General features: G+C 36.4%; 1 protein-coding gene across 1 annotated transcript in view; it reads right to left on the reverse strand.

The window, feature by feature from the left end:
* LOC122803823 (neurexin-3-like) overlaps positions 1-13586 on the reverse strand; it is a 2450564-nt gene that overhangs the window by 87449 nt on the left and 2349529 nt on the right. The window contains exons 13-15 of the mRNA XM_044073508.1: positions 11101-11220; positions 7411-7792; positions 3384-3574 (exon numbers count right to left, since the gene is read on the reverse strand). Of these exons, the coding sequence (XP_043929443.1) occupies positions 3384-3574; positions 7411-7792; positions 11101-11220 (693 nt within the window). The remainder of the gene's footprint in view (positions 1-3383; positions 3575-7410; positions 7793-11100; positions 11221-13586) is intronic.

Below are 13586 nucleotides of genomic sequence, written 5' to 3' on the forward strand. Positions count from 1 at the left end.
TCTGGTGGCAGCCAAAAAACAGTTACTAGAAAATGGAAATTAAAATGTAAACTAATTATGCTTGAAGTAATGAATATTGTAGCAGAGATAAACGAACAGTAAATGGATTTCTTTAGAAAAGAGTAGGAGTCAATTACATAGAAAAAATGGAATTTGCGCAAACGGTATATTAAGGAAAACACTTTGGAGGAGGAATGAGGTTGAAGAGAAGGCAGGAACTGAATATATTTTGAACTGTTGCTTAGATTGTATGTATGTGATGCATAATCTTTATAAACATGAACTTTAATTACTTTTATTTAAATGTAAGGTTGCCTGTGTCACAAGTGGTAATTCAGTAAAGGTGTTTTTTTTTTTAAATCTAGGTATCTGGGTGGAGATGGACATTACACAACACACATGTAAGGTGAGTATTTCGAAACTTGTTTGCTCCTTATCTAACATTCAGCTGTAGTGTTGAGGGGGAGGTAAAGTATTGAAGTACCTTTTTTACACATCCATTGTCTCTTGTTAATATCAACAATTACTCACAAATAATTTTAACTTCTATACATTTGCACTTCCACCCCTACCCTCAGTCCTTATTCTTCAGAACTCTTCCTAATAGTTCAGTTGCTACAAAGAAATAATGAAGGAGATAAGGGACATCCCTGTCAGGTACCTTTAACCCATTTCTGTAACAAGACCAGGGCAAAGGGTGGGGGGAGGCCACCTCAGGCAAAAGCTGTTAGGGGACACAAATCAGATGTCAATGGTGTGAAGGTACAATATCTGCAATATTTTATGAAGTCATAGCTTCATAAATGACTCCCAACAATGCCCTTACTGCCCTGCTGACTTTCTTAAAATGAGGTGAGTATGGGAACTTGTGCAAATGTTGCAATCTGTTGCTTTTTACAATTTTAATAAGCAGGTTGCTATAACTACAAGAGCTTATAAAAGAGTTACATCAGGTTTCCTTTTTTTTTTTTTTTGAGAACAGCTTTATTTTCATTTATTTATTTGTTTATTTATTTATTGCTCCTCAGGTATGTTGGGTTGTAGCTTGAGGATCTACAAAAGGTGCTGGATGAGCCATCTGTGATTTTGATAGTACAAATGACTAACAAAGGTAAAAATGTCACAGCTTTAATAAATATCCAGTAAGTGCTCTCATCTTATATGCAAGACTTTATCAGACTGAATGAGCAAAACACAGACAACATTTAAATAAAAACTTGAGTCACATGATACAAGTAATTAACTAATTATTAATTCTTTTACACTTTAAAAATATTTTAAAATTCTCTTTGTCATTAACACCAGGTGGATAACAAACATCTAATTTAATTTACCCTGCATATTCTTTCCAGTCAAGGTCATGTTCAGCATCAAATCTATTTTCAAAATTTAAAATTTGGTCTAGAACAATAAACTTAAAAGAATCTTTACATGCAGCATTGTTATAATGTTTACTTAAAGCATTTTTACTATCAGTCACTGCTACACATAATTATGTTTGTAGATTGTATGATATAGTTCCCTTGTAGTACGTCCTACATAAAAAGCACTGCAGGGCATACACAAAATTAAATAAACAAATTTGGACTTAGAAGTAAAATGTGCAGTGATATTCATCTTAACCTTATTAACAATAAATTCAGTGGTTCTAGTGAACAAATACTGACAAAAGTTACAGTTTAAACATTTAAACGTACCTCATTTAAGACATTTATTCTTAGGACTACAACTCAACCTGTACTGGAAAAAATCTTTCAGATTTTTTTCCCGTCTGGAAAGCTACTAAGAATCTTCCAATTGTTTCTTATAATATTTGTAATTTTTCTTTGATCTAAACTATCCTTAACAAGCATAGAAGTCTTATGATTATTATTAATAGATATATTATTAAAAGTAACATCCTTCTTACTTCCCTTTTGAATATCTACATCTTTAAAACTTGGTTCCATAGCCTTAGCAGGATAACGTCTATTCAAAAACTTGTAACATAAACTAATGTCTTCATTCATGAAATCTTGATCATTAAAGGTGAGTCTGCTCATTCTCATTAATTGATCTTTTACCAGGTTAATTTTAGTTTTGTTGGAATGCATTAGGTTTAATGTTTGAGAAGAACATTTTTTTTCATTTATTTATTTATTTGTTTATTTATTTATTTATTGCTCCTCGAGTTTCATTTGGAGGGTTCTAGCTTGGGGATCTGCAAAAGTTGCTGGATAAGTTACCTGTAATTTTGCTTTAGTAAATGATTCAGTTTCTCACCCTAAATTCATAAATTTTCTCAACTTTGACTATCCCATTTTTCATTCTGTAGTTCGGTAGATAGCTAACTGACAACTCCCAGGTTTAAAATGGCAGAATACATTCTCTGTCTACCTTGAAGTCTCCAGTGGTGTACCCCAAAGCTCTAGTCTGTGACCCACCCCCTTTTAATACATTTATTAATGACTTCTATACCTTCATAGTTTCAGCCTCTCTTATACAGTATGCTGATTCCACTGCAGTGATTACAGCTATTAACCTGCCTTTTCTCCTCCTTAACACACACAGATTTTTTCCTGTTTACAAGTGGCTCCTAGATACCTGTGGTGGTGGTGCTGCAGTAGCGTTGTTGCCTCACAGTAAGACGCTGTCTGGTTCAATTCTCAGCTAGAGCGTCTTCTGTGTGGAGACATGCGTGAATGGGCGTACCTTCGTTGAAGGTTGTGCATCAGGCCTGGCAAGCCGGTACGTAAAAATCAACTGCCAATCATTAGTGGACCGGAGTTCTGCTGTGGCGACCCCTAACCGGGAAAAGCCGAAAGACACAAACAAATGAAATTTCAGATACTGTGCCATCCTCTAGCATTCTGTTTAAGTGCTTATTGCGCAACACTTTTACTGATTTCCAGAATTCATTTGTTCTGCCTATCTTCTCTAATGCATTCCCCATATATCAGCATATTGAGTCAATGAAGTTGATAAAATCTACAAAAATGCCCTTGTCTGGGTAAAGTTCTTTCTGTTGGCCTTGCATTAAATGTACTGCATCTCTTAAATTATCCATACCACTTCTCCCTAACATAAATCCTTTCTTTTTGGAGAAAACAAATAAAAGCATTATTCCCTTTAATCAGTTGGCTAGCACTCTAACATATATATTTATATTTATATTCATCAATGGCATCTAACAGTACGCACATTTAGATATACAGAATTATCCACGGCTCCTCCCATTGTCCCACATGACATGATAATAACAGTGCAAAGTAATAAAAAGTCCACATAATGTGCGCATCAAGTGCAAATGGGGACACAGTCTCTGTCTCATGTGGCATTTTTCTTTTATTCACGTTTATATCAATGACACTTCTTTTCTATAATAACAGTAATATGAAAGTTACCTTTCAGGTCGAGATTTTTGGCACCATTGATGACCTGTGTAACAGATTTGGTGTCTATCTTCAGGGTGTGTGTGTTGCTGTTGTCTCTGCTGATCACAACATCATGCCACTGGTTGTCACTGAGAGCCTTATCACTGTTTCCCTTGATGATATTAGGACCATTTCCCAGGTCAACAACATAGTGAATATACCTAAAACAGAAGATGTCAGAAGTTCATGGTAATCATAAGACATAGAAACATAAAGACACAGAAAAATGGCACTCAAACTTCTCAGTGGAGTGGTATACAAGTGTCATTAGCCACCCAAAATGGCTTAAGTTTTTTTCTAAATAACTTTGGTGGTACATACTTAAGTCAGTATTACTTTTAACCTTATTTATATTTTCCAGTGGTAACCAATTACCTGCTTATGCACAGACAGTTAAGCTGATGCATTATATGTATTTTTTTATACAAAAAACATGTCTTTTTCTAGGCTGACCCCTGGTATATTCCATGAGGAAACACATATTCTAGCTCCAGCTTGGTTGAAAGTTTCCTTGCCTTTAAATGGCAGCAGATATTAGCTGCCATTTACATCTGCCCATCTGCTGCCAAGAGTAAAATACACATAGAACTTTCTCTTTCCAAATACTACTTGCATTAAAAATAATTATCATGTAACAGGAATAAAAAGGTCTGTGAGTTCCTGATTTTTTTTAACAGAGTAGTAAAGAAATATGAAATTTAATACTGGTTCTGATGGCAAAACTGGTTTGTCAAACCAGGTTGCCATGATTTGATCGTCCTATAGTTTTTGATTTTTGAGCTGTTGAAGCTGTGTTTGCATGGGTTGCTGTTTCTTCATTAGCTGTTTGCATACTACTTGTTGTTGTGATGTATAAGGGTTCAAAGCTATGTAATGCAGTCTCTTCTGAAGCTGACTGGATCACTGTTTACATACCTTAATAACAATTATTCGTGGATCACTGTTTACATACCTTAACAACGATTATTCACGGATCACTGTTTACATACCTTAACAAGGATTATTCATGGATCACTGTTTACATGCCTTAATGACGATTATTCATGGATCACTGTTTACATACCTTAACAAGGATTATTCATGGATCACTGTTTACATACCTTAACAAGGATTATTCATGGATCACTGTTTACATACCTTAACAACGATTATCCATGGATCACTGTTTAAATACCTTAACAAGGATTATTCATGGATCACTGTTTACATACCTTAACAACGATTATTCATGGATCGCTGTTTACATACCTTAACAGCAATTATCCATGGATCACTGTTTACATACCTTAACAATGATTATTCATGGATCACTGTTTACAAACCTTAATAACGATTATTCATGGATCACTGTTTACATACCTTAACAACAATTAATCATGTTAGAGCACTTATTCCAACAATACAAGTAACTCCAAATGAACTGCAGTAGAAGGTGACTCTGTGCACTCTGTGGGCAATAGGAGGGGCATTCATGGCACGAATCAAACACTGAACAGTTACTTTCATGAGCTTTAATAGTACACTGACTTGGGAATGGGGATCCAATCCTGTCATTGAATTAAAAACAATACACATTTGGAGAAATGTTTAGAAAAGGAGAATATGTAAGGAAGGGAGATGTGAAAAGACAAATCCTCTCATGTGGGTGGGTAGGTAGGTTGAGTATAGGGAGGACACTTTTCCAGAAATTTCCAACCTCCTTGAGTGTGTGCGGCTTATACATACATGAAGTTATGGATTTCATAATGAAATGTATAAGTTATTGTGTGCAAAACTCATATATTTCAATGAAACATGGTAATTGTTAACACAGAAAATTAAGGCACTCAGACACCCTCGGACCACAGGTGGATATAGCCAATCAGTAATGGAAAACAAAACAAAACAAAACAGCCAAACATCTTCAGATAATGGGTAACTGTTTTGACAGGCAACATTATTTCTGTAATTTGTCAGCACACACGCGCACGAGCACACACACACACACACACACACACACACACACACACACACACACACACACACACACACACTTAACAACTTATAATCAGCTGCTGCTGTAAAGGTTGCAGTGTGGGTTATACCTTGGAACGTGTCCCAAACACTGCCTTATTAAAATGTGGTATTATAAATGCCTTATTATACAACGACCCCCCCATTAATATTCAAAAACATGCATGCTGATTGGTCAGTGTGCATGTTGTAAATCCGAGTTATAGTAATGGAAAAAGGTCCGGTCGCCCAGACTTTTTCCATTACTATAACTCTTACAGCAACACTGTCTCGCTATGTTAAATGAGTTTAATATAGCGAGACAGCTTTAAAAAAGCAACAGAGATTCTCCATTATGTTATAATAATGTGTTATAATAATGCAGGCTTCCCACATCACAGCAGTATCATCATTATGCACATTGTTAAGCTCACACTTGCTAAAACTATTATTTTTTTTCTTAAATAATGTCATTGTATAATAGCAATAACCCACTTCTGTGTGTGGGCAATGTTGGATTTACCCACGGTTGGCTTAGTTTGGCCACTCAGGCTTCACCCTCTTGACTAAACCACACCAACCGTAGGTAAATCCAGCATTACCCACACCCAGGCGTGGGTTATTGCTATATTAAACTGCGGTGTTATAAATGTCTTATTAAACTGTGGTGTTATAAATGCCTTATTAAACTGTGGTATTATAAATGCCTTATTAAACTGCGGTGTTATAAATGCCTTATTAAACTGTGGTATACCCTCACAGTTCCATAGTTATCACATCATCTTGTGCTATAATAATGCAGGCTTCCCACATCACAGCAGTATCATCATTATGCACATTGTTAAGCTCACACTTGCTAAAACTATTTTGCCATTATAATCCATTGCTAAAAGGTGGTATGAATTACACCAAATAATGGTTTTCCAGAAAGGTTTTAATTCATTATCATTAACAAACTATTTTAGAGCTTCTGCAGTGTTTACAATTCACTGTGTATATAGCACAATTAATCTCTTCAGTAGACAGTGTATACTAAAGGGGCCACCACTGCTATGTGTACATGTATATTTGTACTATAGATTTGAAGGGCATCATGAACAGCATATTTCAGACATTCAAATATTGTTTATAAGATTGATAGTGTCATAGATAAAAGAATGAAGTGATAGAAGCACATGTTTTGCTCATTATAAAGCTAAACAATGTCTATGGCGTACTGATTAATTTTGTACAACAGTGCAAGTCAATACAATGGGTCCTAAATTGCTGGAAAGTCACTAAAATAATTCATGGGCCATTTCATTTGTTTCTGCTTTTGAATAAAGTAGATGCCAGTACACTTTTGTATTTGTCCTTGCAGTCTCGCAGATTCTCTTCTACTTACGCACACTTGCATACATACTTACACAGACACATCTACACACATGCACACACACAAACATCTACAAAACGTGTTGCTATTTTTATATTTATAGATAGTGAAAAGACTGTGCCATTTACGCCCTTGATAGACAGCCATTTGTACAATATAACTACAGCAGAGGCGCTGCAGATATGATTCTAAAATGGCTGCCTATACATGGCTCTCTCGCTCCTTGTGACTTCACAGAATTCTTTGAATTCATAAGTGCTATGTAAATTACTATTCTATGAGTGTCAGGTAAAGCCAGGGGCTGATGTGTGACTTGTACCTTTACATAACTGCAACACTGTGAAACACTGAATTATAGTTTTTGACAATACTTTTCACAGAATACAAATAATAAATGTATAAAGGCTTAATGAACTCATAGTTAGCTGCTCTTAAAAGCATTGCATCTGTTGACTGAAAACAGAATGTCCTACCACTGTGCTGTCAGCAGGAATAAGCATGGCAATCAAAGAAAGTTGAGATAAGTTTGTATACATGTCTCTAAATTGTCAGGAAACATGCTGGAAAGGAAGAATACCACATTTTTCAAACTCACTGCATGAAGACAAACAAGTAAATAAATGTACAACATACCCCTTGACGAGCTCCACAGCAATAAAGTCATTGCCATCACCACTGTTAAAAAGGATGAAGCCATCAGGAGATGTGGTCTTGAACTGAAAGAAGAGATGCATGGATGCATATGCTTGCAGTGTAGATAACGTCAGGTAACTAGCCTTAGATTTGAAAGTCACAGGGTCAGCAATAATGTTCCTCTTGCCAAAGCGGGCATTCAGTTCACAGTAGTCAATATCTCCATTTTTGCACAAGTCAATGTACATCATCCCATTAAAAAGAAGACTCTGAAGATGGCCAATGAAGCTTGATGGGACGACAGAGGTGTAACGTTTTTCAGTCATTACCCCAGTCTCGATATTGTGAAATTCCAGTCGTGTGTGATCTCCTACCATTTGTCCTAGCGCAAGCACATAAAAATTAAAACAAAAAAATTCACCAAACTCATCAGAGGACACATTTCTACATATTAAGTTTTATAAAATTCATGCAATTATCCATAACAGATGAGAATATAATCTTTCCTCAAATACAAAAAGTGCCTTCATCATGATGTACTTTATTGTTGATGGACAAGGTTCACCTTGAACTAATTACTAAAGTATAAGTTTACTATCTATATATATATATATATATATATATATTTGTTTACTTAATGCTGACTTAGTTGTATTCACAGAGCTGATGGGGAGAAAAACTGCAATAACAAGTTAACATGCCATAGAAAGCAAATGTGCTTAGTAAGGAAGCAGATGTTTAAACAAATATTGAAACAATTACTGAAAGTTACTAAGGAGATGATAAAGGAAAACGGTCACAGTATTTTCATATTTAACAAAAACTGCCTGGACAATCTTTTATGTATATAATGCTGATAAAATGTGACATCAGTAATTATGCATCAGGAAGAACAAAAGCAATAACTGTTCAAATAACAGTGTGAGTGACTTCAGCTAATCAGCCACAATAAGGTTAAGATCATAAAGTGATGCCACACTTTAGGTAAACCAGGCTACTTTTCAATACAGTGACAAGCCCTTTTTTGTAGCTGATATAGCCAGAATCGCATCTCAGATTATAAGGTGTGGTTATTTCTTTCTGTGAATGAATACACTGATATAAAATAAAATGGCTGCTCATATGGTCCCCTTAAAAAGAATGAGTGGTCGGTCCCATTAGAGCAGTTAGTGAGGAAGCAGGTGGCCTATGCTGCAGAATAACTCAGATACTGGTTTTCCAACAGTCTTTTTTTGTAATAAAATGCACATGTACGACACAAAAACAATTTAGTCACTTAGGTAGTAAATCTTAAAAAAGGCATGCCGGTTGTTCAGAATATCTTTATTAAACAAAGAAGAGTTGCACAGTATGAAAATGGTAAATGTAATGAAAATTAGGTAACATCAGTTTTCTCAACCCAATACATGTCTTCTCTGCAGTGTAAACTTACCCAAACTGATGATAAATCTAGTAATCCATACATTTCTGAAAACCATATATTAATACTCTCTAAGAAAGATAAAGTTACAGTCTGTAAATTTTAGCTTTCCACTCGGCAGGACGGAAATTATGTGTAAATATAAAAACTCCACATCAATGAAACATACTGCCGATAATAGCTTATATGTTTCACTGCATTTCGTACTTAAACAAACTGTTAAAAACTCGACTGCTATAAAAATGTGCTATATACTTACTGTTTCATCTATCTGTACAGCTCTGCCTTGATGTACTGAACAAGTGGTTTAAATTAATAGCATCAGATAGAAAATAGCTCTCTAGCATACCTTTCAACTTATACAGATTTTCTCAGAATGTTCAGATTCTGTCTGATATTTTAGGCCTTTTCCTCATAAAATTTTAGTTTTCTGGCAAACTATTGCCATGTTATTGAGGATTAAAGTCAGAAAATGATGACAGACATTTGAGTTTCAGAATTCATTCTCTTTAGAAAATGAATGCAAAACATTTTATTCTATCAACTTTCTAAGTTTGTAAGAACATTTTAGGAGCTTTGTTACCCCATTATTTATGTTTTTTCCAGATTTCTAGATCTAAGTGGTTGAGAGGTATGCTCTCCAGAAATAGCAGAAAATCATACATGGTAAAACAATTACATATTTTTTGTATTAAGATAAGATTCTATGATATTTAAAAGAAAAGACAAAACTAAGCAGTACCATAACTTATATATCTAAATGAGAGGTAAAGTTACATGTCACCCAAATAAAGCTTATGACACAGTGAATCTAACTGCAATCCAAAACAACCCCAGTTTTTAACAAATATAGGGATTATGTACTGTTTCCTGTCTGTGTCATTACTGCATATATAGTATTGGAGATGCATCTTTTATAGTCATTTCTTTTTGTCCAAAGCTATTCCCATGTGCTTTCTCTCTTTGCCTTTTGAGAATGTAAAACCTTACCTGGCCATACACCAAGCAACGTCGATGGTTGCTGCTGAAGCTCCTTCCTACCCTGCGATAACAGCCAGGTGGCACAAAAACAATTTTTAGTCACTTAGGTAATAAATCATAAAAAGGTAAGCAGATTGCTCAGAATAACTTTAACATTATGGGTGGGTTTGGCTTAGTGGTTATGGTCTTTACCTCATAGATACAAGGTGTAGGGGTTGGTTGTGACCTCCAGTTAATGGCTAGGCTTAAGTCAGCCAAGTACTTAACTATGAACCTATGGTGGGGCAGTGGCTGGCTGGCTGGATGGCTGCATTAACCTGCCTTGTGACTGATAACAGTCAGCAAGGTTCCTAAAAAAAAAAAAATTAACGAAAGGCACCATCTGGAGAACACCTTCTGAAATGCAGCTTGAGGTTCAGCATTAGCAATGCAGTTTAGTGACAGACTTCACCAGCTGCATCTTGGATGTTTTGAATCTCATCCCTTGTGTTTAGAAAATGGCAAATGATTCTGAGTATGTAGATCTCCCTGTCACCTATTCTCTAAACTCTTCATATTTTTAACTGCTTATGCTGTTTACAGTATGGTTCATTCTTCATACAGCAGACCTTGTGCTTTGTTCTTTACTCTTTGTGTATCAACTGCATGCCATATGCTCTACTCCACATTGCATACTATAGGTTACATGCTGTATGTTTCATGCTGCTTGCTGCTGAATGTGTATTACAACATGCTTTAAGTTACAAGCAAAATGACACAGATTTCAAAATGCAAGCTGCATGCCATATGCTAAATGAGGCAGACCGCATACTACAAATTGCATATTATTTGCCTTATGCTATATGCTATATTCTACATGTATACTGTATGTTGCATGCTTCATTAGTCATGCTATGTGATTCAAACTAAATACTAAATTTCTGCATGATCCATGACTCATGCTTCAGACTGCATGATAAAGGCCGCAAGCTGTACTGGTTATGCTTCACGCACACGCTGCATGTCACATGTTACAGTTTGCATGCTATAATGTTCATTTGTAGGTGAAGGCATAAGCAAGCTGTGTGAAACAAAAATGAGTGGTTTGGACAGGAACACTAAAAACAACTAGAGACCCAGAACAGAAAATCATCAAGCAAAAGAACAACTTCACCAGAGCAGCAATGTCACCAGAAATGTTTAAAGCTTGCCTTAAACAGCATGCAAGATGAGAATGGGTTAATATTATGTAAATTAAATGTTACCACTAATAAATTAGATTTCATAGCAAAGACAAAGACAACACTTACCTTCCGCTGTGTCATCATCCACAGTCAGCTTCAAACTCTTGCCCCGTCGAATGACTCGTACCGTGTGCCAGTCATTGTCATTGAGTTTCTGTCCAGCGTAAAGGATTTCTGGGCCTTTACCTGGGAACGATGTTGGTATAAAAGTTAGTGCCTTTCTATAGAAGCTCTAAACCATTGTTACTGACTGCTCTCAAAAGTACTTAGTGTTAGGCAAAACACAGACATAAATCATCTTCATTTATAAAAACAATTATTTATTGCAATATGCCATTACTAGGAACATAAGAACAATATTATGGAAGTAATTAAAGGGACCACAAGATGCTTACCATGTACACCTTTAAGCAGTCACACAAATTCTAGTGATGAAAGGGTATGCAGAAGATTGACAAAATGCATTGTGATGAAACAGAAATTCACCACAAACGTTTTGCCAAGCTAGACATTAAAGACAATCAGAAATTAAATGGAAAACTCCATTACCACCACAGGCAGGAGAAACATATATAGCATCAATGTGAATTACCTCTAGGTAGGTTTTATATACATATACATATACATACATACATACACACACACACACACACACACACACACACACACACACATATATATATATATATATATATATATATATATATATATATTTTTTTTTTAATAAGATTTCATCCTTGTTTGACCACTGTGGCAAAACTTTTTTGCCAACTTTGAGTTTTGCTGAACTGTAAATGGTACATTTGCCATGCTATGTTCTGGAAAGACCAAAAAACTAAATATTAAATGCATGCTTGCACGGGCACGCACACACATACACACACAAACACAATGACAAAAGTCAAAGGGTTACAAAAGGAAACAAGTGGTTTCCTTTTGCAATCTAATCCAAACACACAGACCACACCACACATGCAAACAGAATTCATCTGAATGCTGGTAGTGCTAAGGAAAGGTCCAGGGTTAGGTTTACAGGCAGGGGCAAAGTTAGAGTTAGGGTTAACAGGCATTAATAAGGTGGGTGGGGGGGCTACTATTACACAAGATGCCTCACCCAGACACATACATGCACCACACTAAATCTGTCCACCTTATTTAACTCTTATTCTAATCCTAACCTACTTATTCTCACATCCCCAATGCTGAAACACTCCAAATATGTGAGAGCTTTAGTTAATATCCGCGGTGGTGGTGCTGCGGTAGCGTTGTCGCCTCACAGTAAGATGCTGTCTGGTTCGATTCTCAGCTAGAGCGCCTTCTGCGTGGAGATATGTGTGAATGGCCGTACCTTCATTGAAGGTTGTGCATCAGGGCTGGCAACTCGGCATGTAAAAATCAACTGCCAATCACTAGCGGACCGGAGATTAGCTGTGGCGACCCCTAACCAGGAAAAGCCGAAAGACACAGAGCAGAGCTAATGCACAGTTACTTTACCCCACATGCGTTTGATGCTCCATTCATATGAGATTTTAAAATGTCAATGAACAGAACACAACTGCATTTCACAGACATTCAGTGGCAAGCAGCCAGTTCAATGGAATGAATGGCTACCATGTATGGGTGTAATCAAAAAAGGTTGAATACTCATTTGGTAGAATATTTTTTGTGACTGTAAAAAGGGCATCTACACATATGAGTGAATGCTTATTTGAGTTAATATAATACGTCTGAATTAAAGCTTTATACAGCACAGGAAAGTAAGAGAATGCCAAAACCTGAATGTTGGACTGAAGAGGTAATGGAATGAAGATGTGGACGATTGCATTATAGTAGTTAGAGCATTTGTTAGTGTTGAAGGGCCAGGGTTAGAGTAAGGCCTGGGAAGGGGACAGATTTTGTATTATGTTGTGGTAAGGGTGTGTGTGTGTGTGTGTGTGTGTGTGTGTGTGTGTGTGTGTGTGTGTGTGTGTGTGCGTGTGTGTGTGTGTGTGTGTGTGTGTGTGCGTGTGTGTGCGTGTGTGTGTGTGTGCGTGTGTGTGTGTGTGTGTGTGCGTGTGTGTGTGTGTGTGTGTGTGTGTGTGTGTGTGTGTGCGCGCGTGTCTTGTTTAGTGGTAGTGTTGGGGAAATACATTTAGTAAGGTAATATATAAAGCTTAGGTGAGTGGCAGGGGCAGAGTCCACACACACAAGTAAGGCAGTGTAAGGCTCAGTGACATGACATATGTAGGATAAACACTATGCATGTCAATGTTCAGGGAGCAAACACCATTCGACTATGGTCTTTCCAAATGAATGGCTACTCAACAATTTCAGTTCTTGTTGGGTATAACCAGACTGTATAACACATTTTAATCCAAGGAAATTTCCAGTATATGCAACAGAGAATTCAGTGAAATCTGTTTCATCTGCAAGACATTTTAAATATCAGTTTTTAATTAATCACAACAGACCAACAACACTGACACTACATTACCTGGCATGCAAATGACATGAAGCTGCAATGCCATATGTTATGTCTGATGTTTAACACATAGTAAGTATGATGCACACCT

This window comes from Protopterus annectens, chromosome 6.part0, assembly GCF_019279795.1.
Source record: "Protopterus annectens isolate FY-2018-M chromosome 6.part0, PAN1.0, whole genome shotgun sequence".
Lineage (NCBI taxonomy): Eukaryota > Metazoa > Chordata > Ceratodontiformes > Protopteridae > Protopterus > Protopterus annectens.